We start from the raw sequence: 13,173 nt of genomic DNA, 5'->3' as shown, positions 1-13,173 counted from the left end.
AGATCTGTTGTCTCTGTGTGTCTGTTTCTTTGTTCCCTACTGAATGTGGGGCAAATTATTCTTTGAAAGATTACTAGACTTATGGTTAGATTACCTGGATTCAAATCTTGGCTCCAGCATTTATTTATAAGCTGTGTGACCTTGGCTAGTTAACTTCATCCATAAAATAAGGAAGCTAATACTTTCTAGTGTCAGGAGACTCTTGGGGGACAAAGCTTTTGTAAATCCTAAGAAATGCGAATTGTTATTTTTAGCTCATGGGAGGGAGAATTGTAGGTGATTGTGCCTTTCCCATGTCAATGTGTTCTCTGCTGAAAGGGAGTAGAGGGCAGCAGGGAAGAGGAACTGTATGCTTCATGACCTTTTCCTCCTTGCTCTCTACTGTTGTCCTAAGCTGGGGAATGGTTGGGGGGAGAGGGTCCCTTAGGTAAGTGATCCCTTCCTTCTCCCTCAGCTCTGCATGGTCTCTCTGAGCCTCTTCAGGACCCTTCTGAACCTCAACTGTGAGGATGTGGTGCTGCAGCTGGTGCTTAGGTACTGTGAGTGGGAGCACAGTGTACTCCCTAGTGGGCTTGGTGAAGGGAGGGCACTGTTTGGGAGACCTGATGGGCTCAGCTATGCATTTTCCCTAGCTAGGTGTGAGAGGGTTTTGAGGGAGGACTCCAACATGGCTCTCTTCTTGACATCAACTGCTGCTGCGCCTCCCCCCTGCCTCCTCCACCCCATCCATAGCTCCCTCTCTGCCTTCCCTGATCCCTATATTTCTGATTCCCTGGGCCCTAACCCTTCAAACTCCCTGATCCTCATTTTCTGTGTCTCAAGATTGCTTGTCCCTCAAGTATATGATCCCTTGCTACTGTTTCCCACTTCCCCTCAGGTATCTGGTCCCCTGTAACCATGTCATGTTGAGCCAGAAGCGAGCTGTACGTGACCTGGACCTGTATGGGCGGGCAGCTGACAAGTTCCTGTCCTTGATCCCTCGATGCTGCCGGCATCGTGCTCCTAGTCCACCTCACCTGGAGCAGGCTTCCTGGGCTCGAGGTGGGGATTGCCACTGGCAAATATGGACTGGTTTTCTAGGAGTATCTCTAATCCCCCACATAGAAAGTCTAGGGTGGAAAGGATTTTGGCTATCTCTACATAGAGTCCCCCCTCCTATCCCAGCTCCTAATCCCATTCCATCAGCTTCTCCATCCTCTTTCATTTTGGTACCCAGGGAATGGAGGGACTGAGCTAGGATGTGATTTGAAAGCTGAAAGGAGTTGGAAGAATATTTACTTATCCTCATGGGTTCTGTGATCCTCATCTGTCTTTTTGTCTCCCATATTCCCTCATTCTGACTCTTTCTTCCCTGCTTTATCCTGACCTCTCTTATGATCTTTTCCCCCATTCTGCAATGGTTTCTCTGATTTCTCATTTTCCTTATTTCCTCTATTTGTGTCCACAGGCCCTGGCAGCCCCAATTTAGATTCCTCTTCAGTGGTGACAGTACCCCGGCCCTCCACACCATCTCGCCTTGCTCTTTTCCTTCGGCAGCAGAGCCTGGGTGGCACTGAGCCCTCTAGCCCAGCTCCTCGTTCTCCCAGCCTGGTCCCATCACCAGCCTCTAGCCCTGGCCACCGGCCTGGGCCAGTGGAGGAGCCAGGAGAGCTGGAAGACAACTACCTAGAATACCTTCGAGAGGCTCGGCGCTGTGTGGACCATTGTGTTCATGCCTGCCGCTCATGGTCTGCCCCCTATGATGGGGAGCAGCCCCCTGCTGACCCTAGCCCTGTGGACCCCAGCTCTGTCCCCACTGGCCCTCGGACTAAGAAGCGGAGCTTGCAGCCAGAGGAAGAGGATGGGGAGGATGGGGCAGAAGGGGAGGAAGAAGAGCTGGGGGGTGGGGGCCATGCAGAGGCACGGATATTGTCTTTGGGGGAAGAAGAGGGCTCTGGCCTGTTGACCTCCCTCCAGGTCAATGGAGCACTAGGGCCTTGGCCTGAGGGGGCCAAGAAAGTGCGTCGAGGGCCTCGAGGGGGAGTTGGGGAACAAAAAGGGGGGATTGGAGGGTTGGTTGGGCTGGAGGGCTTTGGGAGGGAGCTAAGGGAGCTGGAGGTGGCATTGAGTAATGGGGGAGCTGGGCCAGATTCCTGTCATGAATCCCCATTGCCTCCTGAAGAGGAGGAGGCAGTCTACGAGAGCTTTAGCTGCCCACCTGAGCCCCTTGGCCCCCTCCTCAGCAGCCCCCTTCGGATTCCCAGCCAGCTGCCCAGCCAACCCTTCACAGGTGAGTTCCTTCATCCTGATGTTTTTCCCCATATTTACTGTGTTTCGTCCCTTTGGGCCATCTCTCATGTGTGCTTTTACTGTTATTGCCTGTTTCTCCCATGCTTATCCTGAATCGAGGAGTTCCTTGGCCTTTGCATTTTGGCTTATATTTGTACTGGGTTGGATGAAATTTCTGGTCCATATCTCATCTGTATTCAGACCTTAGTAATCTAAGACCTCACATTTATCTAGCAATTTAAAGTGTACCAAGTACCTTACATACATTGTTTTGTTTGTTCTTCATAATAACCCTAGAAAATAGTTGCTATTCTTAGCCCTACTTTATTGATGATGGAACTGAAACTGAGAAGTTAAGGAATTTGCTGCTTGGGCTCACCCAGGTAACAAGTGCTGAAGGTGGGATTCAAAACAAGATCTTCCTGACTTATAGTTCAGAGCTCTATTCATTCTGGTTCATTTTATCATGTGTTTCTTGTCTCATGTCTCTTCTTTGTTCACCTTGGCTCATGTTCTTTCCATGTTTGTCAGTTCAGGTATGTTTGTTCTCACTAATTTCTTATGCTTTCTTATGCTGTGCTAAGTATGTCTTCTTGGCCTACATTTTGCATTCATGTCACATTAGGTCTTGTGTGTTCTCAGGGCCACTCTCCATTCATGAGTTTCCCTATTGCAAATGGTATGTTCTGGACTTAATTGATCTAGACCTGTCTGTATCTGGCCTCCTCCCAGAATTTCTCTCTCTAAGTCCTGGTGAATCTACAGTATTCTGTGTTATTTCAGGTTTACTGATGATCTTTCACTGCATTGTGATCTTGGCCTATTTAGAAGTCATGTGGATGCTGTTTCCTTTATGTAAGGCATCTTTATGTCCTGGCATCTATAGGAATCTTATGTTCCATGTCTTGTGTGTGTACCCCAGTATACATGTGGTAGGCATGTATATGACGTATGTTAGAGTAAAGCTAGAATTCCATATCCCTGCTGCCAAAACAGTCTTTGGGTCCTTCAACTTCAGGTTTTAACTTTTTTCTCTGGGGTCAAAGCAAAAAGTCTGCCAGCCTGCCCTTCTGTTTAGCTGCCACCATCAGGAAGCTCCACCAGGGGGCACCCCAGCCACTATAGCATTCCATAGCCATCAACAGACTAATCACTCCCTCCCCCACCCCAAGTCTGAGCTTTTTCTAAATGTTTCCTGCTAGTGGACTGAAGAAGGGGGGGGTCGGGGGGAAGAACCCCAAAAGATATATCATGAAAAAGACTACCTCAGCTAAGGATTGCTTTTGTCTGCTAGAGTGAATCATACCTATTGTTAATTCTGGGTTTAAAGCCTGTGATCCTTTTTAGGTTTTTCACTTCCTTCTCTGTTCTGCTTTAGCTACAATTCTGGTTTCCACTGGATTCTCTCTTTCCTTATTATTTGAATTATGGTTGGTCTTGGATTCTTAGTTCTAGACAGAAGTGGCTCAAACCACCTTCTTAACTATTCCTTGTCCTTTGGCATCAGGACTACTTATTTATTCTGCAGCTTCCACTATGCCTTCTTGGTAGTCCTCAGGAGGAAGAACAAAAATACTTTTCTACCTGTGACCTTGACCTTGTACTTTCTTCTCTTGGCTTTAGTCTACCCTGATCTTACTTTGAAATTGTCTCTCAAATTTTTCTGATTCTTGGCTTCAGGAAATGTTCTCTTCTGCTGTCCCTTTGGTTTGAGAATCTAGGTATTATTTTTTTTTTAGCATATCCTGTTTCTTCTGTCTGGATAGGTCTGATATAATCACACATAGTAGTCCAACCTCACTGCTGGTTCCTTATCTAGTATAACAAGTTGTGTTGGCAGCTTGGTCCAGTTTCTTGGTTGGATAGCATCCTGTTCTCATCACCTTAGCCTTCTTGTTATCCATTTGGTGGTCTGTAGCATAGACTCACATAATGCTTGGATTGAAAGGGTGCTTAGAGGTGATCCAAGATAGAGGCATGACCTCTCAGGTCTTTTCTAACTCTTATTCTGTGGCTTCTCTTTCCTACCTCCTTTTTATAAATAAGGAAACTTACTTGATGCCTAGTGAGGCCTAGTCCCCAAGACCACAGAGCTAGAAAGTGGCAGAGCCAGAACTTGAATTTGGGTTTTTTGAATTCTAATATAATATTACTTCATTTGCTAAAGGAAGTAATTGCTTTAATTTCCTTTCTTTTTTTCTGTTCTGAAATCAAGAGCTTTCTTTATTTGGCCTTTTGACTACCTTCAACTTTCCATTGTTCGCTGACCCTGTTTTCTATTTTATGTTGTGATTAACACCTTGAGCTGAATTGAGGACTTAACTGGGCCCTTCCTGTGACTTCTGACTGTTCTCCATTCAGAAAGCTGATTGACATACCTGAAGCTAAATAAGGTTTCTCCCTGTGAAAATTTGGGTGCTAAGTCAGGACTGGCTAGCCAAAATCTATCCCACCTGAGTTTCTTTTCCTCTTTACTGTTTCACTCAACCTTTGCTGGCCAGATCCCCATAGATGTTTGGGTGGAGGCCTCTTTCCCTCTATTTCTTTTTGCCACTTGGATGCTTGGACTGCCAGAATTTTTCAGTTCCTTTGGATTTGCTTGGTCTTGGCCTAGAAATCTGCTTCCCCCCCAGGATCAGAGGCATGGTTTTTCAAAATTATTTCACTAGTACTTCAGGAAAGACTAAAATGCAGCAAAAACTCACAGAGCTCAGAATTGCTGAGTTAAAGAACTCTGGACTCTTACCCCAAGATGTCCTTAATCCTAGTTATAGAGCCTGTTGCAGTTCCTTGTGGCTAATGTCTTTGCTTTCATATGTGATGCAGTGGAAAAAAGACTTGAATTGGGTGTCAAAAGACCTGGGTATGTGTCCAGTTCTGTCACTTATTGTATGATCTTAGTTAAATCGTTGGCATCTCTTGACACAATTTCCTCATCTATAAAAGGGTATTGGACTAGATGACCTGTAAGATCATTTCCAACCCTAATTCTATGATCCTTCCTATCACAGAATCCATTGGAAGGGATAATAAAATTTAGAGTTTGTAGAGACCTTACAGATAAATTGCTTTGTTGGCAAATACTAAGTGCTTACTGTTTGCCAGATATTGCTAGGCTTTGAGAATACAAATAAAATGACTAAAGCATTCCTATTTCTCAAGGAGCTCATAGCCTAGTCCAGCTACCTCATTTTATAGAAGATACAATTTGAGGCTAAGAAAGAATTTAAGTTCCTGAACCCAGATCACCCAAATTCTTAACAAGATTCTCGCCCAGATTCCTAGACTACAAATAGAGTGCTTTTTCCACTATTCTGGAATGACTTCTAGTTTTGAGTAGGGTCCTAATGAGTAAGCTTAAAGAGTAGTATCTAGCCAAAGGGGTTTGTGGCATATGTCTATGTGTTTGTTTCCAAACTTCTCTGTAAACTACCCATTTTACTTCTGGACAGCTTTAGTTATTAGGGAGTTTTTCCTTATACTGAGTGGAAATCTGCCTCTCTACTTCTACCTATTGCTCCTCATTTTATTCTGAGGAGCGTAATAGAACAAGTTTACTTCCTATTCTACTTTACATCTCTTAAGATATCCTTAAAAAGAACTTTTAATATTCCAGTAATAGTAAACAGTTATTCCCCTTAGGAATACACAGTTCTTTTAGTAAACTTTTATAGAAATGAGCATATTATTAAGGGAAAGGAGAGATATGTAAATTCTGAGTTCTGTGAGGCTTCTGTGTATTCTGTCTCATATGTTAGAAATATGAGCCATCTCATTTTGAGAGGTATGTGTAAGTCTTGTGTACCATGTTCCCAGGCCCCTTCATGGCCGTGCTCTTTGCCAAACTGGAGAATATGCTGCAGAACTCGCTTTATGTCAACTTCTTACTGACGGGACTTGTGGCTCAGTTGGCCTGTTATCCTCAGCCTTTGCTTCGTTCTTTCCTGCTCAACACCAACATGGTCTTCCAGCCCAGTGTCAAGTCTCTACTTCAGGTAAGAAATGAGAATTATTCTCTTTGGGAATGGAGGTAGTGAGGTATAATGACTTGAGTCAAGTCTTGACTGTCATTTAACTGGCTGTGTGCTATTGGGTACTTAACTTTGCTGATTATTTCATTTCCTTAGCTATGTGTATGAGTGAAATCTTGAGTGATGGAATGGAATGATTTTAGGAGAGGGCTGTTTATGTACAATGGATGAATATTTGTATGGATCATGTCAACAGAAGAAAAATAAGGATAAGAGTAAAGACCTGGTCTCAGTTGTAGGGTATGGAGAAGGAATAGAGGAATGCAATGAGCCTGGCCTTTGGGATCTAGGAGCATCCAGGCATATGCAAAAATTATTAAGTTCTGTTCCACAGGTGCTGGGCTCGGTGAAGAATAAGATTGAGAGCTTTGCAGCCTCCCAGGAGGACTTCCCAGCATTACTCTCCAAAGCCAAGAAGTACCTCATTGCCCGAGGCAAGCTGGACTGGGCTGAGGGTCCTGGGGCTGGATCTACCCCACGACGCCCAGATACCCTTGGTGAGGTCCTTTCTCCTCAATCCTTCTATATTCCTTTGTAAGACCTCTGACTCAATCTCTCTGATCTCTTCTGGGAGATTTCAGACCTTCTACCCTTAGTCTTTTCACTTGTCTTGGTCCAAACTGTTTTCTCTGACATACTGGGTGAAGCATCTACCCTAACTCCCTAATCCCTCTTACTTTGATAATGCCCTCAAAAACCTAGTCCATACCTCCTAAAGTATAAAGAGGACCATACATCGGCCCTCTGCCCTTTGAATTCTTAATTTCTCTGAGCCCTTCGTTGATACCCTGTTCCTCTAATTCCACCAAGTCTCTCAATGAAGCCCTAGAATCTCTAATTCTAGAGACCCACTGGGCTAGTTCTTCATATTCCTAGGACTTCCACCTCCTTTGGTGAGTACCTCTAGTCCTTATGTTGAAGACAACCTTTTAATAATAATAGTAATGATAATGATAGCTAACATTTATATAGCACCTACTATGTGCCAGAAATTGTGCTAAGTGCTTTACACTTACCTCATATGATCCATACAACAACCCTGAGAGATAGTTATTAATATCCCCATTTTAAAGATGAGGATATTGAAGCACCCGAGGTTAAGTGAGGCCATGGTCATATCAGTCATTTCAATGTTAAGTCCTGTTGAATGTGAAGCTTTCAGGATATATAGATTTAGAAAATAGTCACTGCTCTCATGGAGCTAATATTCACACAGATAAAAATACCATGAAGTATCTGATCATTTCGTGATAAGTATATTTGATTTTAGAGGAGGGAGAGGTCTCTTCTGGATCTGGAGGACAGAGATGAGATTAGAGCTAGATGGGGTAGGATTTGGAGATACGTAAAGGCAGGGTATTCTCAGTAGAGGAAACAACTTTGTCAGAGGTCTGGAGTCAGAAAACCTGGGGTGCTTTCTGGAGACAGGAGACAAAGTAGATGGAAATGGAGATTTTGGGAAAGTGGGAATGAAGCGGGGACATAGAGAATTCCTGTAAAGGAGTAGTAGGTAGCTAGAAATAACTGGGGGGGGGGGGAGGGTTGGTTGGGACTATAGTTTATGAAGAGCCATTAAAGATTTTTGAGAAGCAGACTGGTGATAGACATGTTCAAGCGGTGCTTGGGAAAGACTATTCTGGTGGCCATGAGTGTAGGCTAGATTAGAGGGGAAGAGATGGGAAGGAGGCAGATGAAGAAGCTATAGGCATAGTTTAGGTACAATATGAGAATTTCTACTAGAGTTTCAGAAATGAGAGAGAAGCATAAGAGCAAGGATGCAGAGTTAGAAGAACCTATAGAGGTCATCTAATCCAATCTCCCTCCCCCCCTTTTTTTAAAGATGAGGAAATGAGACCAGAGAGGTTAAGTGATTTGACTAGGGATACATAGGTTGTGCCAGTCAGGATTTGAACCTAGGACCTCTATCAAGTAGTCTTTATACTGTACCATGCTAGGAGGAGATATAGAGAAGTGACAGGACTTAATAGCCAACTCCCTGGCCCCAAGTTTTAAAGATGTTTGTGAAACTTTATGTGGTATATGATAGTTTTTGAGGGAGCAGCATCCTGGAGGAGGCAATAGGAAGATCATGGAGGGTGTCTTTGCAGATAGGATGAAAGCATTGGGGCAAGAAAGAAATATTTAAGGGCAGCTAGGTAGCACAGTGGGTAGAAAGCCAGGCCTGGAGTCAGGAGAACCTGAGTTCAAATTTATCCTCAGACACTTCCTAGCTATGTGCCCCTGGGCAAGCCACTTAATCCGAATTACTTAGCTCATCACTCTTAGGATAGATAATTTGAGAGTATGCTAGGATTCTAAGATAGAAGGTAAGGATTTTAAAAAGGTGTTTAAGGATGAGGAGAAACATTATCACTAGTCTATGTATTGATTAGAGAAAGTAGATTACAGGTTTGATTTAGGGCCAGGAATGGGTATTGATTTGGCAGATAGGACTTAAAGTTGAGGTGAATATGTTTAGGATATCAGGATAGTGACTTGCAGAAAATTTAAGTGCTTATAGTGGAACAGACTGGAGGATTAATGGAGGGCAAAGAGCTCTTTGTCTAACTACTCTTATCCCTTGGCTTTGAGGGCAATTGTACTTGTGAAAGATTGGGATAAGGATTGTTGGAGGTTAGTCTACTAGAGTTATAATAGAGAAAAGTGGGGAATGGGCTTAGTTCTAGGAAAGCCCTTTTATCTTGGCCATTTCCCCCATATTCCTTTTTTCCTCCAATCCTGGGTCTATTCTTATAGAAGGGATGAAAACCAGTTTTTGGATGTGTCATAAATCTGGCTTTCCCTGAATGTATGTGTGGCCTGTGACCTCCAGCTCAGCCTCAGCCCCTCCATGATCCCCTTTCTATTTTTCCTGCTTTTTAGTGAAGGCCCGGAAGCCATCCTTGGGAGAGCTGCTCCTTCGTCATGCACACAGTCCAACTCGATCACGTCAGACAGCCCAAGTAGTTCCACAACTGGGCCGTGAAGGTCCTGGCCCAGCCTTGGGCCTTGGTGTGGGTTTGGGGCCCCATTCAGCTCTGGGAACCTCCCCATTGCCTCTCCGGAGTAGCCCTGCTGAGCGTCAGGGGGAGGCTTTGCGCATCAAGAATGCTGTCTATTGTGCAGTGGTCTTCCCTGAGTTCCTCAAGGAGCTGGCGGCCATTTCCCAGGCCCATGCAGTCACCTCACCCTTTCTGCTGGAGGCCTTTGAAGAAGGGCCCAGGACCCCTGCCAGGCCCAGCCCTGACCCCTAGTCCTTCCTTCTTCATCCCCCTTGCCCACTGGACAATCAGGAGCCCAGGGAAGGGGGCTGGATATATAAAGTGGGCTCTGTTTTTAGATGCCAAGGAGGCAGAAAGATAACTTTTTAATTTATTCGAGATGAATGTTTTATGGAGAACTTGTTGCAATATGTATAAAAGGGAAATGTCTAAGCAGCCCAAATGCTTCCTTTGTGCTTCTTAAGGCTCATCAGTGGGTGGGCGGGGTTGTATAGACTTGAGGGCTTGCTTGGGATTGGGCAGCCTTATAATGGCCTCATTTCTTCCCTGGGCCCCTTGCCTGAGATTCAGGCCTTTAAGGAACAATGGGAGTTAGACCTTGGGCTTCCTGGGGCTTTGGCCTACCCATTCACCTCCCAGAAGGAAAAAGCAGTGTTGGTCTGGGGTGGTTTGGGGGAGTAGCAGCTGGTGTTTATTGGGGACTAGTCTCCTTGCACCAAGCCTTGGGGCTGAGCCCCTTTCCTCCTGCCTCCCCCTCCCCCTTAGTCATCACTGTCGAATTCCGCTGACAGGCCCTGCAGCAGAGGCAGGGACATGGAGTGCCGGTCCGGGTCCCCTGGGCCCCCGCCCTGGGTCCCTGATGAGGGGTTTCGGGGGCTGAAGAGCCAGATCTCTGTTGGGGGTGGGGGGGAAATACTGTCATAGCTCACCTGATCTGTGATCCCTCAGAACCCATCTGCTGGGTCCTTTTCCCCAACCTATCTCCCTGTTCAAATGAGAGGATGCTTGTAAAGTGCTTAGCACAGTGCCTGGCATGGAGTAGTTGCTTAATCACGATTATTCCCTTGTTCCTTTCCCGGCCCTCCTGCCTTCAAACCCCACATTATGGTCCTGTCCATTGGTTTAGATTCTGTACTTAAAGCTCCTCTGCCCCTCCCCCTGCTATCATTGTTCCCCCCCAAAGCTCTCTCCCTCCCATCCTAGGCCTCACACATCAGCCCTGTCCTTCAGGCCTCCACAGACTCCATTCTCCAAGGCCAGGGCTCCATTCACACCCTGACCCCTCCAGCTTCATTCTGTCTCCAAGGGCTTGAGAGCCTTTAACTCAGTCCCAGTCTCTCCTGCCCAGCTGTGTCCTGGCTAACCCTGCTGCCCAGGCCCCATGCCCCAGCCCAGTCCCCGTGCCCCAGCAGTCCCCTAAGGTCTCCTGACTGACTCCTTGGGTACCTTTTCTTTTCCCGGTACCTGACAGCATGTTTGGTCTCCTTCGGAAGGGGTTTCGACCCTTATAGGAGAACCTGCTCGTCCGTCCTTCTGGGGCCCCCTGGCTGGGCGGTGTGGGTGGCTGTTGGGAGGGTGGGCTGTCGCTATCAAGTAGGGTATTGGAAAGGGTTGAGACCAGGGGTGGGGTCAGCACTGAGTTCACTGTGGACTCGGGACCCGGCCGGGCCCAGCTGGCTTCCCGAGGCAGTTTGTCCCCAGTCAGTGGCCTCTGTGGGCCCAGCATGCCCTTGGGCTGCAGTGCAAACTTGAGGCAAGAAAATGCTACTGGCAAGGGGTGCTGAAGGCGCAGCTGGCGGGGTTCACAGGCTGTGGGTGCGAGTGCCAGCTGCAGCCAGGAGCAGGAGAAGACTTGGTAGATGACATAAATGCTGTGGGTGCCTCGGAGCCAGGGCAGGGCTGGCTGGAGACCCACTTGGCCGGGTGGGAGCAGCAGAAAGGCCACACGTTTGCGCAAGCCCCCAAGCTGCAGGCTAATGCGGCAGGGCTGCCCATCTACCAGTCTTGTTTCCTCATAGCCTACCTCAGCCCTGCCCTTGGGTGAGTACTCCCTCGTGCAGTGGGCAAAGGCACCTTCAGGACTCGTCCGCTCCAGCAGCCCTGGCAGTGGTCCCACGGGGAGCAGAGCCCTCTGACCCCGGCGTGGGAGACCAAGCCCAAGGGGAAAGGTTAGGCCTAGGCGGGCACGGATGAGCCACGGAGGTGGCTTTGACTTTTGCTTCACCAGCACTCCGAGGAGGTCATAGCATGCTGCATCTGCCAGGAAGGGAACAGCTACCACATTGGGTCCAAAGCGCTCCTCGATGACCTGTGGGGCAGTTGGGCAAGGGTCAAAGTTGGTGGACATCATCCGACAACCTGTCCCTCCCAAGGCTCTTTAAGATCCAGCCCCATTCGCTTGCTCAGTTCTCCCACCTTGTCTTTGATGAGGGCCCAGGTGGAGTCAGCCTCAAAGAGTGACAGAGGCTGGGGGGTGCTGGCTGCCATGGTCAGTGAGGGCAGCCCCGAGAGGGCAGGGAAGTTGGGCCTGCAAGCTCCTGCTCTAGGCCCTGGACCTGAGGTCATAGAGCTGTTGCCAGGCACCGGGTCTTGGAGATAGGACTCATGGGTTCTGGGTCTGGAGCCCTGGGGGAAGGGAAGTACTTCTTGGCTTTAAGTCTAACTTTGGGGTTCTCTGAGAAGCAAGATTCCTGGGTCAGTTTAGGAACTCTCTCCACCCAGCTTTTGAGCTCCCTCTCCCCTGTTATATGAGAGATCCTCTTCTCAAGCCCAGCCTCAGTTTACCCCATGATGCTATATGTCACCAACGGGGAGGGCGACCGTGTCCATCTCCTTGTCTCCGGAGAGGGAGGTCCTGGAGGTCCTGGAGAACCTATAGTGGATTCGGCTCTCTGGGAAAGGATGGGTGGACCCAGTCTCTTGTTTCAGTGAAGAAACAAGAAACTGCCCAGGCCCAAAAGTGTCCGGGAGGGTCAGACGCGTTAGGTACGTGGAAAGAATTGGGGGATGGAGCCGCACTGTGTCCTGGGGTGACCCGGTAAGTGAATAAAGCCCCAGACTTGGGCTCCTGGGTTGCCATGGAAACCAGAGCCTCAGGCCCCGAGAGTCACGGTGGCGGGGGCGGGAAACCGAATGGGGCTGGAGAAGGGGGTGTTGTGTCCATGGTAACCGGGAAGAGAGAACGTGTGCCAGGCTCGCGCCAGTGTTGGCAAGGTAACTGCAGTTTGAAGTGGTGCTGGCCGGCCCCTCCCTGCTTTTTACCTGGGTCTTGATAACTTGTTTTGCTGACCCCGCCCCTCGATCGGTCGGGCAGGAAAAGGCCACTGTCCGGATTTCTTTGCGGCTGGGGAGCATGCCTCCAGCCTGTGCGAGGTTCCTTTGCTCCCTCTGCAGAACACTGAGGATGGCTAAAGATAGCTGTCTGCAAAGGACCAAATGAGTTCTTTACAAAGCGCTCAGCACTGGCCCTAGCTCGGATCAGGTGCTCCCTCCTTTCTTCAAGTATTTACGAATTGTCGAATGGAAGAGGGATTAGCATTATGCTAGGCTCAGGGGCTGAGGATGGGGGAGAGGTGGAGAACAGAGGCAAAAAGCAAACAGTCCCTACTTCAAGGGCACGAAGGCAGATGGCAGTTCCACAGTCGGGAAAAACAAACCACAAAACTTCCCACTATCTTGAGCGGAATGAGTTGTCTGGAGCAAATGAATTCCTCCTCATCGGTGGTCTTCCAGAGGAGAGTGGATGGATATGTCTATTGACTGACCCCTTGGGGGCATATTTTACAGGACATTCTAGTTCTGGCTAGAATCAATGGCCTCTGACATCTCTTCCAACCCAGAGGTTAAGAAAGCCCTTCCGTAAAGGAAAGGAG

At 47.7% G+C, this 13,173-nt stretch overlaps 2 protein-coding genes across 10 annotated transcripts in view; one reads left to right on the top strand and one right to left on the bottom strand.

The window, feature by feature from the left end:
- Window positions 1–9,736, top strand: part of FHIP1B (FHF complex subunit HOOK interacting protein 1B) — a 21,588-nt gene extending 11,852 nt beyond the window's left edge. For all 4 annotated transcript variants that reach the window (XM_016422476.2, XM_016422475.2, XM_001380196.4 and 1 more), the window contains 6 exons: window positions 455–534; window positions 878–1,041; window positions 1,448–2,269; window positions 6,085–6,263; window positions 6,634–6,796; window positions 9,183–9,736. In XM_016422476.2, the coding sequence (XP_016277962.2) occupies window positions 455–534; window positions 878–1,041; window positions 1,448–2,269; window positions 6,085–6,263; window positions 6,634–6,796; window positions 9,183–9,553 (1,779 nt within the window). In that variant the 3' untranslated portion in view covers window positions 9,554–9,736. The remainder of the gene's footprint in view (window positions 1–454; window positions 535–877; window positions 1,042–1,447; window positions 2,270–6,084; window positions 6,264–6,633; window positions 6,797–9,182) is intronic.
- On the bottom strand, window positions 6,122–13,173 carry C4H11orf42 (chromosome 4 C11orf42 homolog). Of its 6 annotated transcripts, XM_056795101.1 has the most exons (4): window positions 12,909–13,173; window positions 12,563–12,722; window positions 10,748–11,609; window positions 9,967–10,193 (listed from the first exon to the last, which is right to left on the bottom strand). In XM_056795101.1, exons 2-4 carry the CDS (start codon window positions 12,653–12,655, stop codon window positions 10,063–10,065), a joined length of 1,086 nt encoding a protein of 361 aa, XP_056651079.1. In that variant the 5' UTR covers window positions 12,656–12,722; window positions 12,909–13,173; the 3' UTR covers window positions 9,967–10,062. The 6 variants fall into 6 exon arrangements, with proteins under 6 accessions (XP_056651081.1, XP_056651083.1, XP_056651079.1 ...); XM_056795103.1 differs by lacking the exons at window positions 9,967–10,193; window positions 12,563–12,722; window positions 12,909–13,173 and adding exons at window positions 6,122–6,257; window positions 11,717–12,068; XM_056795105.1 differs by lacking the exons at window positions 9,967–10,193; window positions 12,563–12,722; window positions 12,909–13,173 and adding exons at window positions 6,123–6,257; window positions 11,717–12,068 and having other exon boundaries at window positions 10,766–11,609.

This window comes from Monodelphis domestica, chromosome 4 (genome assembly GCF_027887165.1).
Source record: "Monodelphis domestica isolate mMonDom1 chromosome 4, mMonDom1.pri, whole genome shotgun sequence".
Classification (NCBI taxonomy): domain Eukaryota; kingdom Metazoa; phylum Chordata; class Mammalia; order Didelphimorphia; family Didelphidae; genus Monodelphis; species Monodelphis domestica.
This window is presented reverse-complemented; position numbering and strand designations above follow the sequence as displayed.